The following is a 13948-nucleotide window of genomic DNA, read 5'->3' on the forward strand; positions in this document are numbered from 1 at the left end:
AAACTTTCTGCCCAGCCATCTCAAGGTAAATGAAGTAGCACCTCCCCAGCACCAGCTCCTGGGTTTGTCTCCATTCTTCTGTCTTACAGACTGAGCTCTGAAGACAACCAGTGTTTAAGGCTCTCCCATCTCTGCTACATTTGGCTTATTGCTTTGTGTGTGGGATTCAGGGAAATAGCTAATTAATATTAATATTAGAAATCAATATTAATAGTTAATATTAAAATTAATAATAGAAGACTTACAGATCACAGGCATGGTCATGGTAGGCAAACCACTAACTTCATTTAATTAGGCACAAATGATCAAATAACACATCATCCCAACAGCTTCTTCCCTCCACACATCCTTGTCCAGCACCTAGGATCACATTTATCCCAAAGTAGCTAATATGCCACACAATAAAAGTTTTAGCCTTAAGTCAAAATTATTTGAGGATGCACTAGTGTTAGGAGACTGAGGCCACAGAGGCTCATCAAAAGGGGTGAGAGGGCTTTCCAAGCACTTGTGCATATGCTGGCCCTGGCGGTCTCCCAGAACTTATTAGCACAGCGGTTATATTCCAAGGGCAGGGAATGCCCAAAGTAGCCCATTGACAGAGCAGAGGAAGAGGTCCAGACAGTAAACTTGAGAGGAGTGACATGCAGGGAGGAAAACCACATTCTGAGCATCTCCCTTGCCAAATACACTTGGCCAATATGTACTTTGAGGGAACAGGTAGGTGATCTTCAGTGATGATTTCATCATCTTTCTATACTAGGGAGAATAAGACAGAGATAGGCAGAATGCCCAAAGAGGGAAGACTAGAGCAGAAAAGTTAAAATATGTGATCCTATGAAGCTGGTTAATGTAGGAAAACAAGAACTTGAACTGTTTCAAAAAAAGGATTCCAAGTCAAAGCTCATGTAAACCATATTTGAGAGCAAAAATAGCACTTCATGAGAAGAGTCAGAAATGTAGTTTACATAAGCCATCAGGACAACAAGAGATTTCCCTCTCTTTGTCTCTACTCTGTCTCTCTGGGTGATCGGAGTTTTAGGAAACTAGGTAGTCCTGCTGTGCAAGCAGGCAGTGATTCTAGCCTCTGATCCTCAGGCAGAAGAGCAGGTTTTACCAGAAAGTATTTAGGGAAGAGACTATGAGATGCTCACAGCCCTAGCATAGGGGCAAGAAAAGATAAAATGCAGTTTTCTTAGCTGAAAACACCAAAACTCCACCCCCACAAGGGGTATTTATGAGTGACAGGGTGGGGCCTGGACATAAGCAATTTTACCCCTGAACCCAGCTACAGGATTATTGAAGATGATGGTCTGCTCGGTCATGTAGCTGCAGAATGCTAGAGACTTAAAATGAGCTCATGCTCAACTGCAAGTGTTAAGCTTCAGCATCTCTGATGTGGTATATAAGTGACGAATCCTCCTGGGCAACCTAACAGAAGTGGGACCATAACCACCAGGCACACGTGGGAAAGGGAAAGAACCTGCCATTCTCTTGTAATGTTTTGTGGCCTGCTGGAGGGGCAGCGGAGGGAAGTCCCAACCACTGCAACCTTCAGAGGAAAAGAAACACCACCTGGAGCATTAGTTCCAGTTAAGAACATTCTTAAGAAGGAGAGAGTTCAAGATAAGGCTTTAGGAAGGGGGGGGTGTTTCTTTATACTTTTGTGTTTAAATTCTGTGCAAATCTCTCTAAATATTCAATATGGCTTTGAGCAACATGGATTAACAGATCATGTTCAAACTGCAGACATTTACAAAGTATCCTCTGTAAAAAGCTAGGTAATAAGCATTGAAATAGCAGGGCCAGGTACTTACACCCAGATGGGAAAATTAACCTAACCTGATCCTTTATAGGATTGAGTACTGTCCCACTCCCCTCCCCAATCACAATAAACCTGAAAGTGTTCCTTCCTTCAAAGGTAGACTGTAGGAAAGAGATTGACAAGAGCTCCCAAATAAATGGGCAACAGAGTTTTCTGAGAAGATGAACACAGCAGGAAAACCGCAGCTGATGCCATGTGGTCTGTCCCATCCATATCAGTGTCTTTCCATGGACCCCATCGGGTCCAACAAGAAACTCCTCAGGGAGTAAGAAAAGTTCGGCTCAGATCTTCTTCTCACAGCCACATTGACACATGTGCCAGCAGTTCATTGAGGGGGTTTGTGACTGAGTTTACTCAGCTTTTAGCTTTTTTTTAAGGACACCAAAATTATGCTATTTCCCCTCCCCCTGAAATCACTCATCAGCATGGCTCATTGCTTGAAGGACTTGGCAAGCCACCAACAGAAGGTAAACACTATAGTGTATCAGGAAGAAAAGGCCTCTGGGTAATACACCACTTCCTTCTGCCCGCTCCTCAGGGGCAAAGAATTAGTTCTACTTACAACATTTGAAAGACTAATTTTTAAAAAATTAATAAAAATGACAATTTCCCTGTCAAAATCACATGAACATAAACAATAAAGCAAAGTCTGTAGGGAGGGTATATGGATGCAGAACAGGTTTCTGAGGTGTAGTCAGCCTCTTTCTTCGTGTGGATAGGTGATGTCTCTTGGAGGATGGGCTGCTGATCCCATCCTACATCCTCCTGCCCCAACTTTCTTTCCTTTGTAGCTGTCCTTAGGTTTAGTGTTGGAATCACAATTTGAAATTCAACAGAGAGCTTCCAAAGGTGATGGGACAGAGGGAGGGAAGAGGAAAGGAGGGATGAAAACTTAGTCTTCTTCATCCTCACTGATATCATAGGCTGCAGCCTTGTGCCTGGAGAGGTTTGCTGGGGAGGAAGGCGGGGAAGTCTTGCCAGAGAAGGGCCATCGAAAAGACGGGGAGGGGGAGCGTTCCCGAGTGGGGCTGCTGCTGGGACTCTGCTTTGGACTGATGGCCTGCAGCATCCGGCCTTTCCCCTCTTTCAGCATATGTTTCTAGGGAGACCAAAAGGAAGAATTAGAAGAAACCTAGGGATCTTACTAAATCACCATTGGAGGATCTGAGACTTCAAATTATCACGAGTGCCCTCTGCAATGTCAAAAGTGATCGAATAAGCTAGGGGAGGGATATATCTAAAATTTTAAGCAATTTCCTCCCTAAAGTAGTCCACGCTATGCTACTTATCTAAGGGTTTCCACACGTTATCTGCAGTCACCCAATTCTCGACTTCTGTGTCAAAGGAATTCTTAAATGGCTACTTGGTCTGCAGTCCAGGCTCCAGGCAAAAACAAAGGAACTAACCCAGACAAAAGAGTACCTATTCTAGTTTTAGAGCTCTTTGAAAAGGAAATTCTATATTCTCCCTGAATAATCTGTTCTGGTATCAAATACTTTCACAGTTAGATCCTTCCAGATATCCTAGGGCCCATTTGCTAAATAACTACATTCACCTTCTATTTGGCTTGAAAAGATCTTGTTACTCCTCAAGGACAGAACTCTAACCTCAGGCAGCAGCTCTGCAGCAGCTGTTTGTAGTGGCACAGCTTTCTTTTTACTGTTCTTCATTCTTTCCTTTCCTTTTTATCTAAAACTATAATACAGAAGCAAGCTGGGCAAGGTTACTTGCTTATCACCAGATTTGGAGGTTGACAGCTGGCAAAATTATTTAGGAGAATGTGTAACCTCTTTCTGTAACGATTTTAAACAACTTTTTGGGGATAGTTGAAATATAGTTCAGCCCAATATAAGGAACAGATTAGATAACTACTTAATGTTGATGTCCCTTTCTATAATGCTATAATTCTTTCCACAGCATGAAAATTCCCTAAATTTTCCTGAAATTCCCTGAACTGTCCACCAGGAAAGAACATACCAGCGCTCCTTCTGGACCAAACATTTCCAGGAAACTTCCAATGAATTCTCGGGATTTCTCCTCCCATTTCTGAATGAGATCAATGCTTTTTTCCTCGACCTTCTGAACAAATTCTTTTGACTTTTCTTCCACATCTTTCACTTTCTTCTTTACTTTGTCAACCCGCTCTTGCAAGTGGTATTTCTTCTCCTAAGTAAAGAAATAATTGTTTTGAGAAATAATACTCTGACCTCCATTCCAAAGGGAGAAGAAGAAAAAAACATTTCAGCACTCTACTGACACTATTTCCAGTCATTAGAATTTCACTTCGCCCTAATCTATCCCTTGTTTCTCTAGCATAATAACAGATTAAATATACTCTGGATGGTCATCTTATATGAAAGTGTGATAATCCGAACATTGTAGAAGCCTGGACTAAACTAAATATATAGAGTATGCTCAGTAACAGATGGGCATATAGCCAAATGAAGTCAGATTTTTTAAGACTACATCAAAAATTAGTGATGTACAAGACGTTGGCTAACTGAACATAATAATTAAAAAAAAAAAAAACCCATAAACTTGGAACATAAACATGCCCAACATAACCCAAACCCCATTCTAGATGAAGATACATAAGGAGCCACAGGATTACTGCACAATATTGCCAAGAATAAGACAACTATAATAGGTTGAAGTAGCAGATCTTTTACTTAATTTGTTTATTGTACTGGATGCTTTCTATCATTGGCTTATGCTATGATTTTAGAAGAGCTGTTTGTTTTATTTTTTAGTATTTAGAGATCTGTTTGCTCATTTGCAAAATGAAGATGATACTCTATGGTCCTACCAGCTTCCCTAACAGAAGGGAAAATGGTATGAACCCTCTGGGGGTGGGGGGAGGATGTTTAGCCAAAGGAAAAGTATTTTCATAATTTCCAGATCATAAAGGGGAACGGGAATATGTTTAGTATTTTTAAACACCTGAAAAAGATTCTGTAGTAGGTGGTTAACAACAGCTAGGGTTTATCTGCAAAGATAAACACATTTCGACGAAACCATTTCATCTATTCATTATTTACACAACTGGCAGCAGGTAAGGGAGCATGGTAAGCTACTTGTATAGAATTATAGTTAGCAGCTTTCTTCTTTTATTTTTTTTTTATTTTTATTTTTTTTTAAAGATTTTATTTATTTATTTGAGAGAGAGAGTGAGAGAAAGAGCACAAGAGGGGGGAGAGGGAGAGGGAGAAGCAGACACCCTGCTGAGCAGGTAGCCCGATGAGGGACTCGATCCTGGGACTCCAGGATCATGACCTGAGCCGAAGGCAGTCGCTTAACCAACTGAGCCACCCAGGTGCCCAGCTTTCTTCTTTTAAAATCAACTTTATTAAGATAAAATTTATATACAACATGTATAGCAGTTTGTTTCTAAAAGGCAATATTAAGCTAAGATACACTTTGCTTTCATAAATCAAATTTTAAAACCTAGGTCCACATGCCCTGAGAAATTGCATGGAAAATGTTGTGTGCCACTATCCACACAGGGAGAGGACCCACAACTTTCATTACATTTTCCAAAGACCATCCAATCAAAAAAAAAAAAAAAAGCTGTTTTAAATATATTTAATATAAATACTGTACTATGTTAAGTAACATATTTTTTTTTTTTTGAGATTTTATTTATTTATTTGACAGAGAGAGACACAGCGAGAGAGGGAACACAAGCAGGGGGAGTGGGAGAGGGAGAAGCAGGCTCCCCGCTGAGCAGGGAGCCCAATGCGGGGCTTGATCCCAGGACACTGGGATCATGACCTGAGCCAAAGGCAGATGCTTAACGACTGAGCTACCCAGGCACCTCGAGTAACATATTCTTATTTAATTGGCTGTGTGTCTTTATATCAATGTGTTGATACTAGACCATAAAGGCAGAGAATGCCTCTGTTTTACTCTTTTTGTAAAGAGCTTAGCACAGTGTAATCAGCAAAGAGGCATTCATTGAATTTTGGAGGTGATAATTACAGCAGACTGAAAAGCAACTTTAGCTCAGATAAAGTAGGAGGCAAACGTGTGTCCTATAGGGCCAGGGAACTCTGGGATGAAGTCGAACTCACATTGATAAAGCTGACATTGAGCTCCTTTGCTGTGTAGCCCCTCTGTAGGTTCCGTCGGGCATAGACATCATAATCCCGGACAATTCGGGTGATGATGTCTGATGTGGAGATACCTTCTGTCCTCTGTGTTGGTGCAAACATACCTAATCCAAGAACACATACAAAAACTGTGACATTCTGGTTAACTCAGGCAGTAGGACTAGATGGACACTGGGAGCAACATTCTTTTCCTCAAAAAACGATCTTCTAAGTGAAGTCTGGAGATGCTGACATACAGGAGGAGGACTGAATCAAAGGCTAGGGGTAAGGAAAGGAAGAACTATATGGCCCTAATATTAAAAAAAAATATAGGCCTGGGAGAGAGATTCCTAAAATTAAAAGAGATATCAAAAGTAGATGTTTAGACTGAGAATTGATGGATATCAGTGCTATGCTCACATAAACATCTTAAGTGTGACTGAAAGTATATTGAATTTCTAAGTGTATAAGTTTTCCTCTGTAAAGTAGCAATGTCATTAAATCTCTGTTACTGCCCCTGAGACTCCATAAAGTGAGGACGTACATCAGCTTACTCACCTGCTTCCTTGATGTGCTTATAAACATCATCGCTCCCAGCAGAAGAATAAGGGATGTCATCATGGGCTACAAAATCAATCTGAAATAAGGAAAAATCACGTAAAACCCAGGATTACTGCCATCAAAAAGAACCAGTAAATATTCCCCCAGAAAATACTCTCCCAGCAAATACTCCCCCAGATCCAGATAAAGGACAAGGGGAGGCCAGGCCTCAAATGGACTTTTTTTCTTTATCTCTCTTTGCTTTGCTTCATAAATTCTGTGACTCATTCACAAGCCACCCAATCTAATTATTTATCACTCATAAATATGAAGTTGACCAGTTTCTTTTTTTAGCTAATTCTCCTGGTCTACTGGAAGCGCTACCCTCACAATGCACACCAGTCATCATGCTGTAGTAAACACAACTAGAGGATTTGCTGGTGTGTTAGTTAGTGAGCGGAGCTGAGGAAAGAAGAAAGGAAATCTCCCCATCCTCCTGGGTCTATAAAGATTGGTCAAATAAGAGTTTCTAAAAATATGCAAAAGAGGTCACTTCTTCCTTAGCTGGTTTCTCTCTCAGTCCATGAGATGAGTGGGAATATAAAAATAGCAACCAAGAGCCCTTTTACTAGAACAGATACATCTATACTCCTGAGGAATGTAAAATTCAAAGCCATAAAAGACCTTTAGGTCTTGGGCTCTATCATTTTACTACTGTCAATACTTCCTGCAACAGTGAAAAGAGATCAATAACACTGGGATCAATAATCTTTCAGAGAGATATGCTAAGCTTATTTATTTGGTCATTCCTGAGTAGGCCATATGCCCTTTACTAATGTAATTGCTAATACAACTACTATACCTAATTCCCAGAAGCCACTGTAGTGTGAAGCATGTCTATCAAGAATGTGTCAGAGACTCTCAGCTAACATCCTGATTACCTATGAACAATTTGTCAGGGATCGATAGGCAGCAAACTGAAAATAAGAATGGTGGCCAAGTAAGACTGCTGGCTGAGGATTCACTGCTAACAAGGAGAAATGGGAAGCTAAAAGTTCCTCTAACCTCTTTTGCCTGGGCCTGCCTGGCTGTGGTTGCTGAGAATAATCTTATTCATCACCTTTGGTACCACTGGCTGTCAAGTATTGATATAGAAAAGCTAGAGAACTATAAAAGGTGTGTCCTAATCCTAAAAGTTTTAACAAATACCCTTTAGCTTCAGGCCTACCCCCAAGTATTGCTTTTGAAGCACTTTGGCTACTTTTGTTCTTTCTGCCTCATTGAACAACTCACCTTTGACATTCCACATACCCCTGCTGAGAACTGACAATATGCTTGCTGGTTCCTCAAGCTTGGGGACCTCGACCTGACCTGATAAACCCTTCTCACCTTTTATACCCACCATTTATAGGAAACTTGTTTCTTTAACGTGTGAGAATTAAAAGGAGTGAGGGGTTTTATACTACTAACTCAATGAGCAAAAGTGGGAAACCTCCCAGTTTCTGATCCCATACAACTTCTAGCCCAAAATCAAAGCCCTGAAACTAGATTTAAGTCAGCATAAGAGAAGTCTATGTTTCCTGGAACTCCTTGAGAGCATAGCTGAGGCTCTGTATATTCTAAAGGACTGGTATGTTAGGAGGATGAACACATTCATAGTGTGGGGGTATAAAAATCACTTAACTGAAGAGTTCAGTTTCTAGCCCTGCTACTGTGTATCCCAGACCAGGTCATTTGGTTTCTCTGGCTCTGTTCTCATATGTATAGTAGAAATAATAGCTACCCAATAAGATTGTTTTGGGGAGCAAATGAAATATTAATGGATGTAAAAGTGCTTGTAAACCACCAAACCCCATATAAATGTTAGGGATGATTATAAGTAGTAGTAATATCACTGTCATCTCTTCTATGTGAAATTTACATAGAGCATAAAATAAAAAAAAAAAAGGCTAGTGGAAAACTACCCCAAGCCCCAGAAGTCTTGAGAGTTGAGGGAATTCCAGAACAAGGAATGGGAACATGTGCTGAGTTTCTTACCCGGTGTTCTGCCAGGAACTCTGGTGTCAGGGTCCAGGGGGCATTCCTCACCACCTCATCCACATACCGGCAGTGCTGCACTGCATCATAGCGCTCATTTTCATTCATCACCGTGAAGCCTTTGAAGTTGTGCGTAAGTTCATCACTGCAAACTGAGTTCACCACATCATAAAGTTGTAAGTCAAAGTCCCTTTGCTTAACCAATCCTCAGTCACCAACCTCTCCCGTTTCCTAGGACTGCAACCAATCTTCCCACCTGGAGAAGAATTTTCTGGATACAGCTCAGTCTGAGTAACAATGCTTTTCCTAATCCAAGATACATCTTCAGGACCAATGCTCAATAAAAAGCATGTTCACACTTTGTGGAGAGGAGAGGATACAACAAGGGCCTAAAATCTTTGGCTTTGAAATTAACCTGCTGTGAATTTCTGCATCACTTAAGTTTTTAAAAATGTTTTCTTATATTTTCATAAGACTGTACTGGACCACATAATATTTGCTTAACAGACTTTTGCACTTCAGTTGATTCAAAATGATAAACAGGGATGCCTGGGTGGCTCAGTCAGTTGAGCATCTGACTCTTGGTCTCGGCTTGGGTCATGATCTCAGGGTCCTGGGATCGAGACCCCTGTTGGGCTCCATGCTCAGCACAGAGTCTGCTTGTCCTTCTCCCTCCCTCTCTGCTTCTCTCTCCTCCCACCCCCCTCACACACTCTCTCAAATAAATAAAGTCTAAAGGAAAAAAAAAAGACAAACCGAAATCTAGAATAAATGCTGTTCTTTTTTTTTTTCTTTTTTTTTTATTTATTTATTTTATTTATTTATTTGAGAGAGAGAGAGAATGAGAGACAGAGAGCATGAGAGGGAGGAGGGTTAGAGGGAGAAGCAGACTCCCCGCCAAGCAGGGAGCCCGATGCGGGACTCGATCCAGGGACTCCAGGATCATGACCTGAGCCGAAGGCAGTCGCTTAACCAACTGAGCCACCCAGGCGCCCAATAAATGCTGTTCTTAAGTAGGCAATAGAGGTCACTGTTACTCCCCAAACTGCAGAAACTCAGCTAAAAACAGAGATAAAAACTGGACATCTCAGGTCAAAGAGCTTGGAGCTTCTCTCACCAGGTTTATAGAATTCATATACTTCATGTTTTAGAGAGGCTGTTCTATATCCCTCATTTAAAAACCAAACCAAGAGCCAGTATTCATGTTACAAGAGGAGAAAAAGGCTACTATAATTTTTTTTTTTTCTGGAAAGCACCTAAAGTCATCAGATGTTTTCTTACCTCCTACAATGAGGTATGTATTAGGGAAAAGGTTCTTTGCTTGCATCAGAGCCCGGGCATGACCACAGTGAAATAAGTCAAATATTCCATCGGCATAAACTCTCACAGGCCGATCACCTAAATCCAAAGGAAAGAATTTATTACAAAAAACACACTGATTCAATACTTCATATTTGACAAATAGAAATGGCACTGTGTTCCATCCTTGCATACCCCTTTCTCAAGGTGTTCTCTGGATATTCACCCTAATGGAAGGATGGGTTGGGGTTGTGAGGAATAATATCACAGACTTCCTTGGCTCCAAAGACTCTTTTTGGACATCACATCCATTGACTCTATTAGCCTGATTTCATCAAACTGCTCATGTAACTGGATTTCATGATTGCTTTTTCTTGAAGTTATTTTAGAAGTGAATGAGAAGGGGCGCCTGGGTGGCTCAGTCGGTTAAGTATCTGCCTTCAGCTCAGGTCATGATCCCAGGGTCCTAGGATCGAGCTCCACATCGGGCTCTCTGCCCAACAGGGAGCCTGCTTCTCCCTCTCCCTCTGCCACTTGTGCTCTCTTGCTTGCTCACTCATGCTCTCTCTCTCAAATGAATAGATAAAATCTTAAAAAAAAAAGTGAATGGGAAGAGTTACGTAACATATATGTCCTAAACTTCAAAATCCTCACCTTCAGCTTATGCTTAAATTTCAGTCATGTTTAAACAGAGTATTAGTTAAGCTATACTCTTGCTGCTTGCTCTCTCATTTTCAGGCTGCCTTGATTACTAATAACTAAGCTTTGCTTTGAAAATAAACCTCCCTCCAATTGCCCAGTGAGTAAGAAGTGATCCAGAGTGGTGAGACAGGGAAGGTGAAAGGGGTGAAGGTATCAGTTACCAATTTATTGCTTCTCAGTCCCAGTCACCCTCAATACCTGCTCTGTGATAACAGATGGGATTCCTTCAAGTATTTCTCCCTGACAGCGAGTGTGATGTTATACTTTCTCAGTAGAGGGTGATATACTAAGTATTTAAAAGTCAAATATCAATCTTATAGGACTTTATGTTAGAGTTTTTCCTCTTCTCTCCATTAGTGAGAATAACAGAGAACAGACTGTCTATTTTTAGTAGTAGTGGACTATGAAAGAAAATCCAGGTAATGAATGATCTCTTGGGGGCACAAGACTAATACCAAAGCCAAACAAACACACTGAGAATGGATTTGACATAATGCTTCAAATAATAAATCTAACAAGTCCTAGTAACATATTCCCATATGTGAATAAAAGAAGAGTATTTAACTATAGCAGCAGAAAATAACAGTAGGAGCAGCTACATCATTCTGGGAAAGAAGGGGAGCCTCATCAGATATACCATACTGAAGGTAGGGGTAAGATACATCTTCTCCCTCCTGTCTTGAGGACAATGGATCAAGGGGGAGAAAACTGGTTCTCAAAAGGTCTGTGGACTTTTCTTTCCAGATAGCTTTATCGATAAATAACTAGCTTTTAAACTGAGAAATCATACACTGGGGATAGAAACATAAATTGGTACAACTTTTAAGGGCAATTAGAGGGATGCCTGGGTGGTTCAGTTGGTTAAGCATCTGCCTTTGGCTCAGGTCTTGATCCGGGAGTCCTGGGCTGGAGCCCCGCATCAGGCTCCCTGCTCAGCAGGGTGTCTGCTTCTCCCTCTCCCTCTGCCCCTTTCTTCCTTCTCCTACTCGTGCGCCAAGCATGCACATGCTTTCTCTCTCAAATAAATAAATAAAATCTTTTAAAAAGGGGCAATTAGACAATATCTATCAAAAGATAAATGCTTTTACCCTTTTTTTCTGGAAAGTACCTGAAGTCATCGGATGTTTTATCTCCTACAATGGCCCAGCTACACCTACAATGGCCCAGCTATTCTAGTTCTAGGAATTTTTCTCACAGATAGATTTGTAAATATGTATGTTATTCATTGCAGCATAGTTTATAATAATCAAAGTTTGGAAACAACCTAAATCTCAGTGGAAGGACTGAATGTACCATGATACACCTACTAAAAGGGTGGGAGGGAGGGACAGTGTGTGGCTGTGAGAGAGTGATAATAGGAAGACGTTTCACTCTGTACTCTATGTGTACTTTATTAATGTTAGGCCATGGGAATGTATTGGTTTATAATACAGGAAATTAAATTTTTAAATAAAACAGATATGCCAATATAACGAAAAACAAGTAATATAATGGATTTAAGAGTCAGAAAAATTACAGCTCCAACTTAACCACCAGCCTCCTTCCTCTATAATCTTAACCTCTTTAAGACTCAGTTTCCTCATCCATAAAACAAAGCAAAAGAAAACAAAATCTGAGGAGCCTAATCTGTCTTCTACATCCTAGAAATCATGACCATGAAGTAACTAACATACTTCCATCTTTCCTAAGCAAGTCCAGCATGACTATGATCTCACTTTTTTTGATCCTAAAAGACAAAGCATAGAATACAAAAATTAAGAATATTTTGTTGTTGTTTCTTTGACATTAGCGTATAGCATGGGCAAAGCGAGATGAGGGTGGTGGAAATAGTACAGTAGTGCAGAATGCTGTTGATCTACTGGCTGTTTGCCAGGGTTAATCATCCTGTTATCAAGCCAAGTCACCACCGAACCGTTTCTTAGACCAAATTCCAGATGTGCTTCTTGCCCTCTTCAGTGTTTCCCCAGCCTCCTAAACTCTCAATTCCCCATGACTTACCCCCAAGTCTTTAGCAAACCCAGGCTAATATAGTAACCAAATGGCCAGAAAGGAACACTGTTGAATGAGAAAATGTGGGGAAAAGCACGAGTTATTCATTCTCTTACCAAGTGTCTACTGGCCAGGATGACCAAACCCTGATTTATATATTGTCTCAGCTTATTATTAAGAGCAACCCCCTTTCACTTTCAAAATGGTCCTGATTTGTTTTATAAATTATAGTCCTTGCACTACTGTTGGCTAAATAAATATGTTTTCCTTTAGGCAGAACAGGTCTGTGTTTCAATTTACTGCATCTTTTGATATATTCTCTCAAATACCTATCACCAAAACGTTTGCCCCTAACAGATTCCATTGCCCTTCAGACTTTGCCTTTTTTTCCCCTTTCTCCTAGAAAACATATTGCTGACTTTTTTCTTTCATCTTCCAAAAGAAATAAGCTTTTCATCTTTCAAGCTATATTTTTTTCCCTCTGGGTAGTGAGTTTTCTCCTAGATTATACCAACTCCTTTCTTGTATTCCCTTAACCTGCCTACTGAAGACATGGTGTGGGGGGGGGTGGGGTGGGGAAGGATGACCCTTGTACAAGTTATTGGTTTAAAATTCACTAATCGTGGCATGTGTATATTCTTTATTGGTTTACTCCTTGTCCAACACTGGCATGAATAGTCACGTGGTTATTTAACTTAAGACTGAACAGACAGAATGAGATATAGGAGAAAAACTGGAGACCAAATTAGACCAGCCAACTTTATAGGCTAATTTGTGACTCTTTGTTCCACTTAAAATGCAATCAGTTTGCCAATGGCCTTCTATTTTTTATAACTAATGTCTACAAAGAGCAGCATCACTCCAGGGTGAAAAGAACACAAAGATGGAGAAACTTAGGTTTTAGTTTCAATTCTATCACTAATTATTTGTTTTATTACAGGGAAGCTCTCACTTCTTAGTTTCTGAGGACTTCAATTTCTTCATGTATATAATGAAGAGATGATAAAGTAGATAATCTCAAAAAATGACTTACAAAATTCTAAAATTGTTAAAATTCTAATTCTAAAATTGTTAAAAATTAGATTAGTTAGTGCTTGTTAACTATAAGCTTTAAAACCTGGGAATAGTACACATGCACACACAAACATTTTATGTACCACAGGTGATTTGTAGATTAGCAATAACCTGGGTAATATAGCCAACGTGATCAGATCTGAGTGAAGTACTACATTCTGAATGTGTGTTATTAGAGAGCACATGAAAAGATCTTGCCTTCAACAGGTCTACTATCACATGTGAATGTGATCCTTGCACTGTTTGATGGCATTTTGAAATTTAACCTGACACCACTACACTGTTTTGTTGTCATTTTGCCCTGCCCCATTGGCCTGCTTATTACTCAAGGGGAGCCAAGTCCAAAATACCATCATGAGTCAGAAGGGTCGTGATCAACATGAGCTACATCTAAACA

General features: G+C 40.3%; 1 protein-coding gene across 1 annotated transcript in view; it reads right to left on the reverse strand.

The window, feature by feature from the left end:
- Nucleotides 1–13: 13 nt before the first annotated feature.
- Nucleotides 14–13948, reverse strand: part of PCYT1A (phosphate cytidylyltransferase 1A, choline) — a 29619-nt gene continuing 15684 nt past the window's right edge. Inside the window, exons 3-8 of the mRNA XM_021692295.2 lie at nucleotides 9769–9885; nucleotides 8488–8639; nucleotides 6469–6547; nucleotides 5893–6035; nucleotides 3800–3988; nucleotides 14–2921 (exon numbers count right to left, since the gene is read on the reverse strand). Coding sequence (XP_021547970.1) covers nucleotides 2715–2921; nucleotides 3800–3988; nucleotides 5893–6035; nucleotides 6469–6547; nucleotides 8488–8639; nucleotides 9769–9885 — 887 coding nt within the window. The 3' untranslated portion in view covers nucleotides 14–2714. The remainder of the gene's footprint in view (nucleotides 2922–3799; nucleotides 3989–5892; nucleotides 6036–6468; nucleotides 6548–8487; nucleotides 8640–9768; nucleotides 9886–13948) is intronic.

This window comes from Neomonachus schauinslandi, chromosome 1, assembly GCF_002201575.2.
Source record: "Neomonachus schauinslandi chromosome 1, ASM220157v2, whole genome shotgun sequence".
NCBI lineage: Eukaryota > Metazoa > Chordata > Mammalia > Carnivora > Phocidae > Neomonachus > Neomonachus schauinslandi.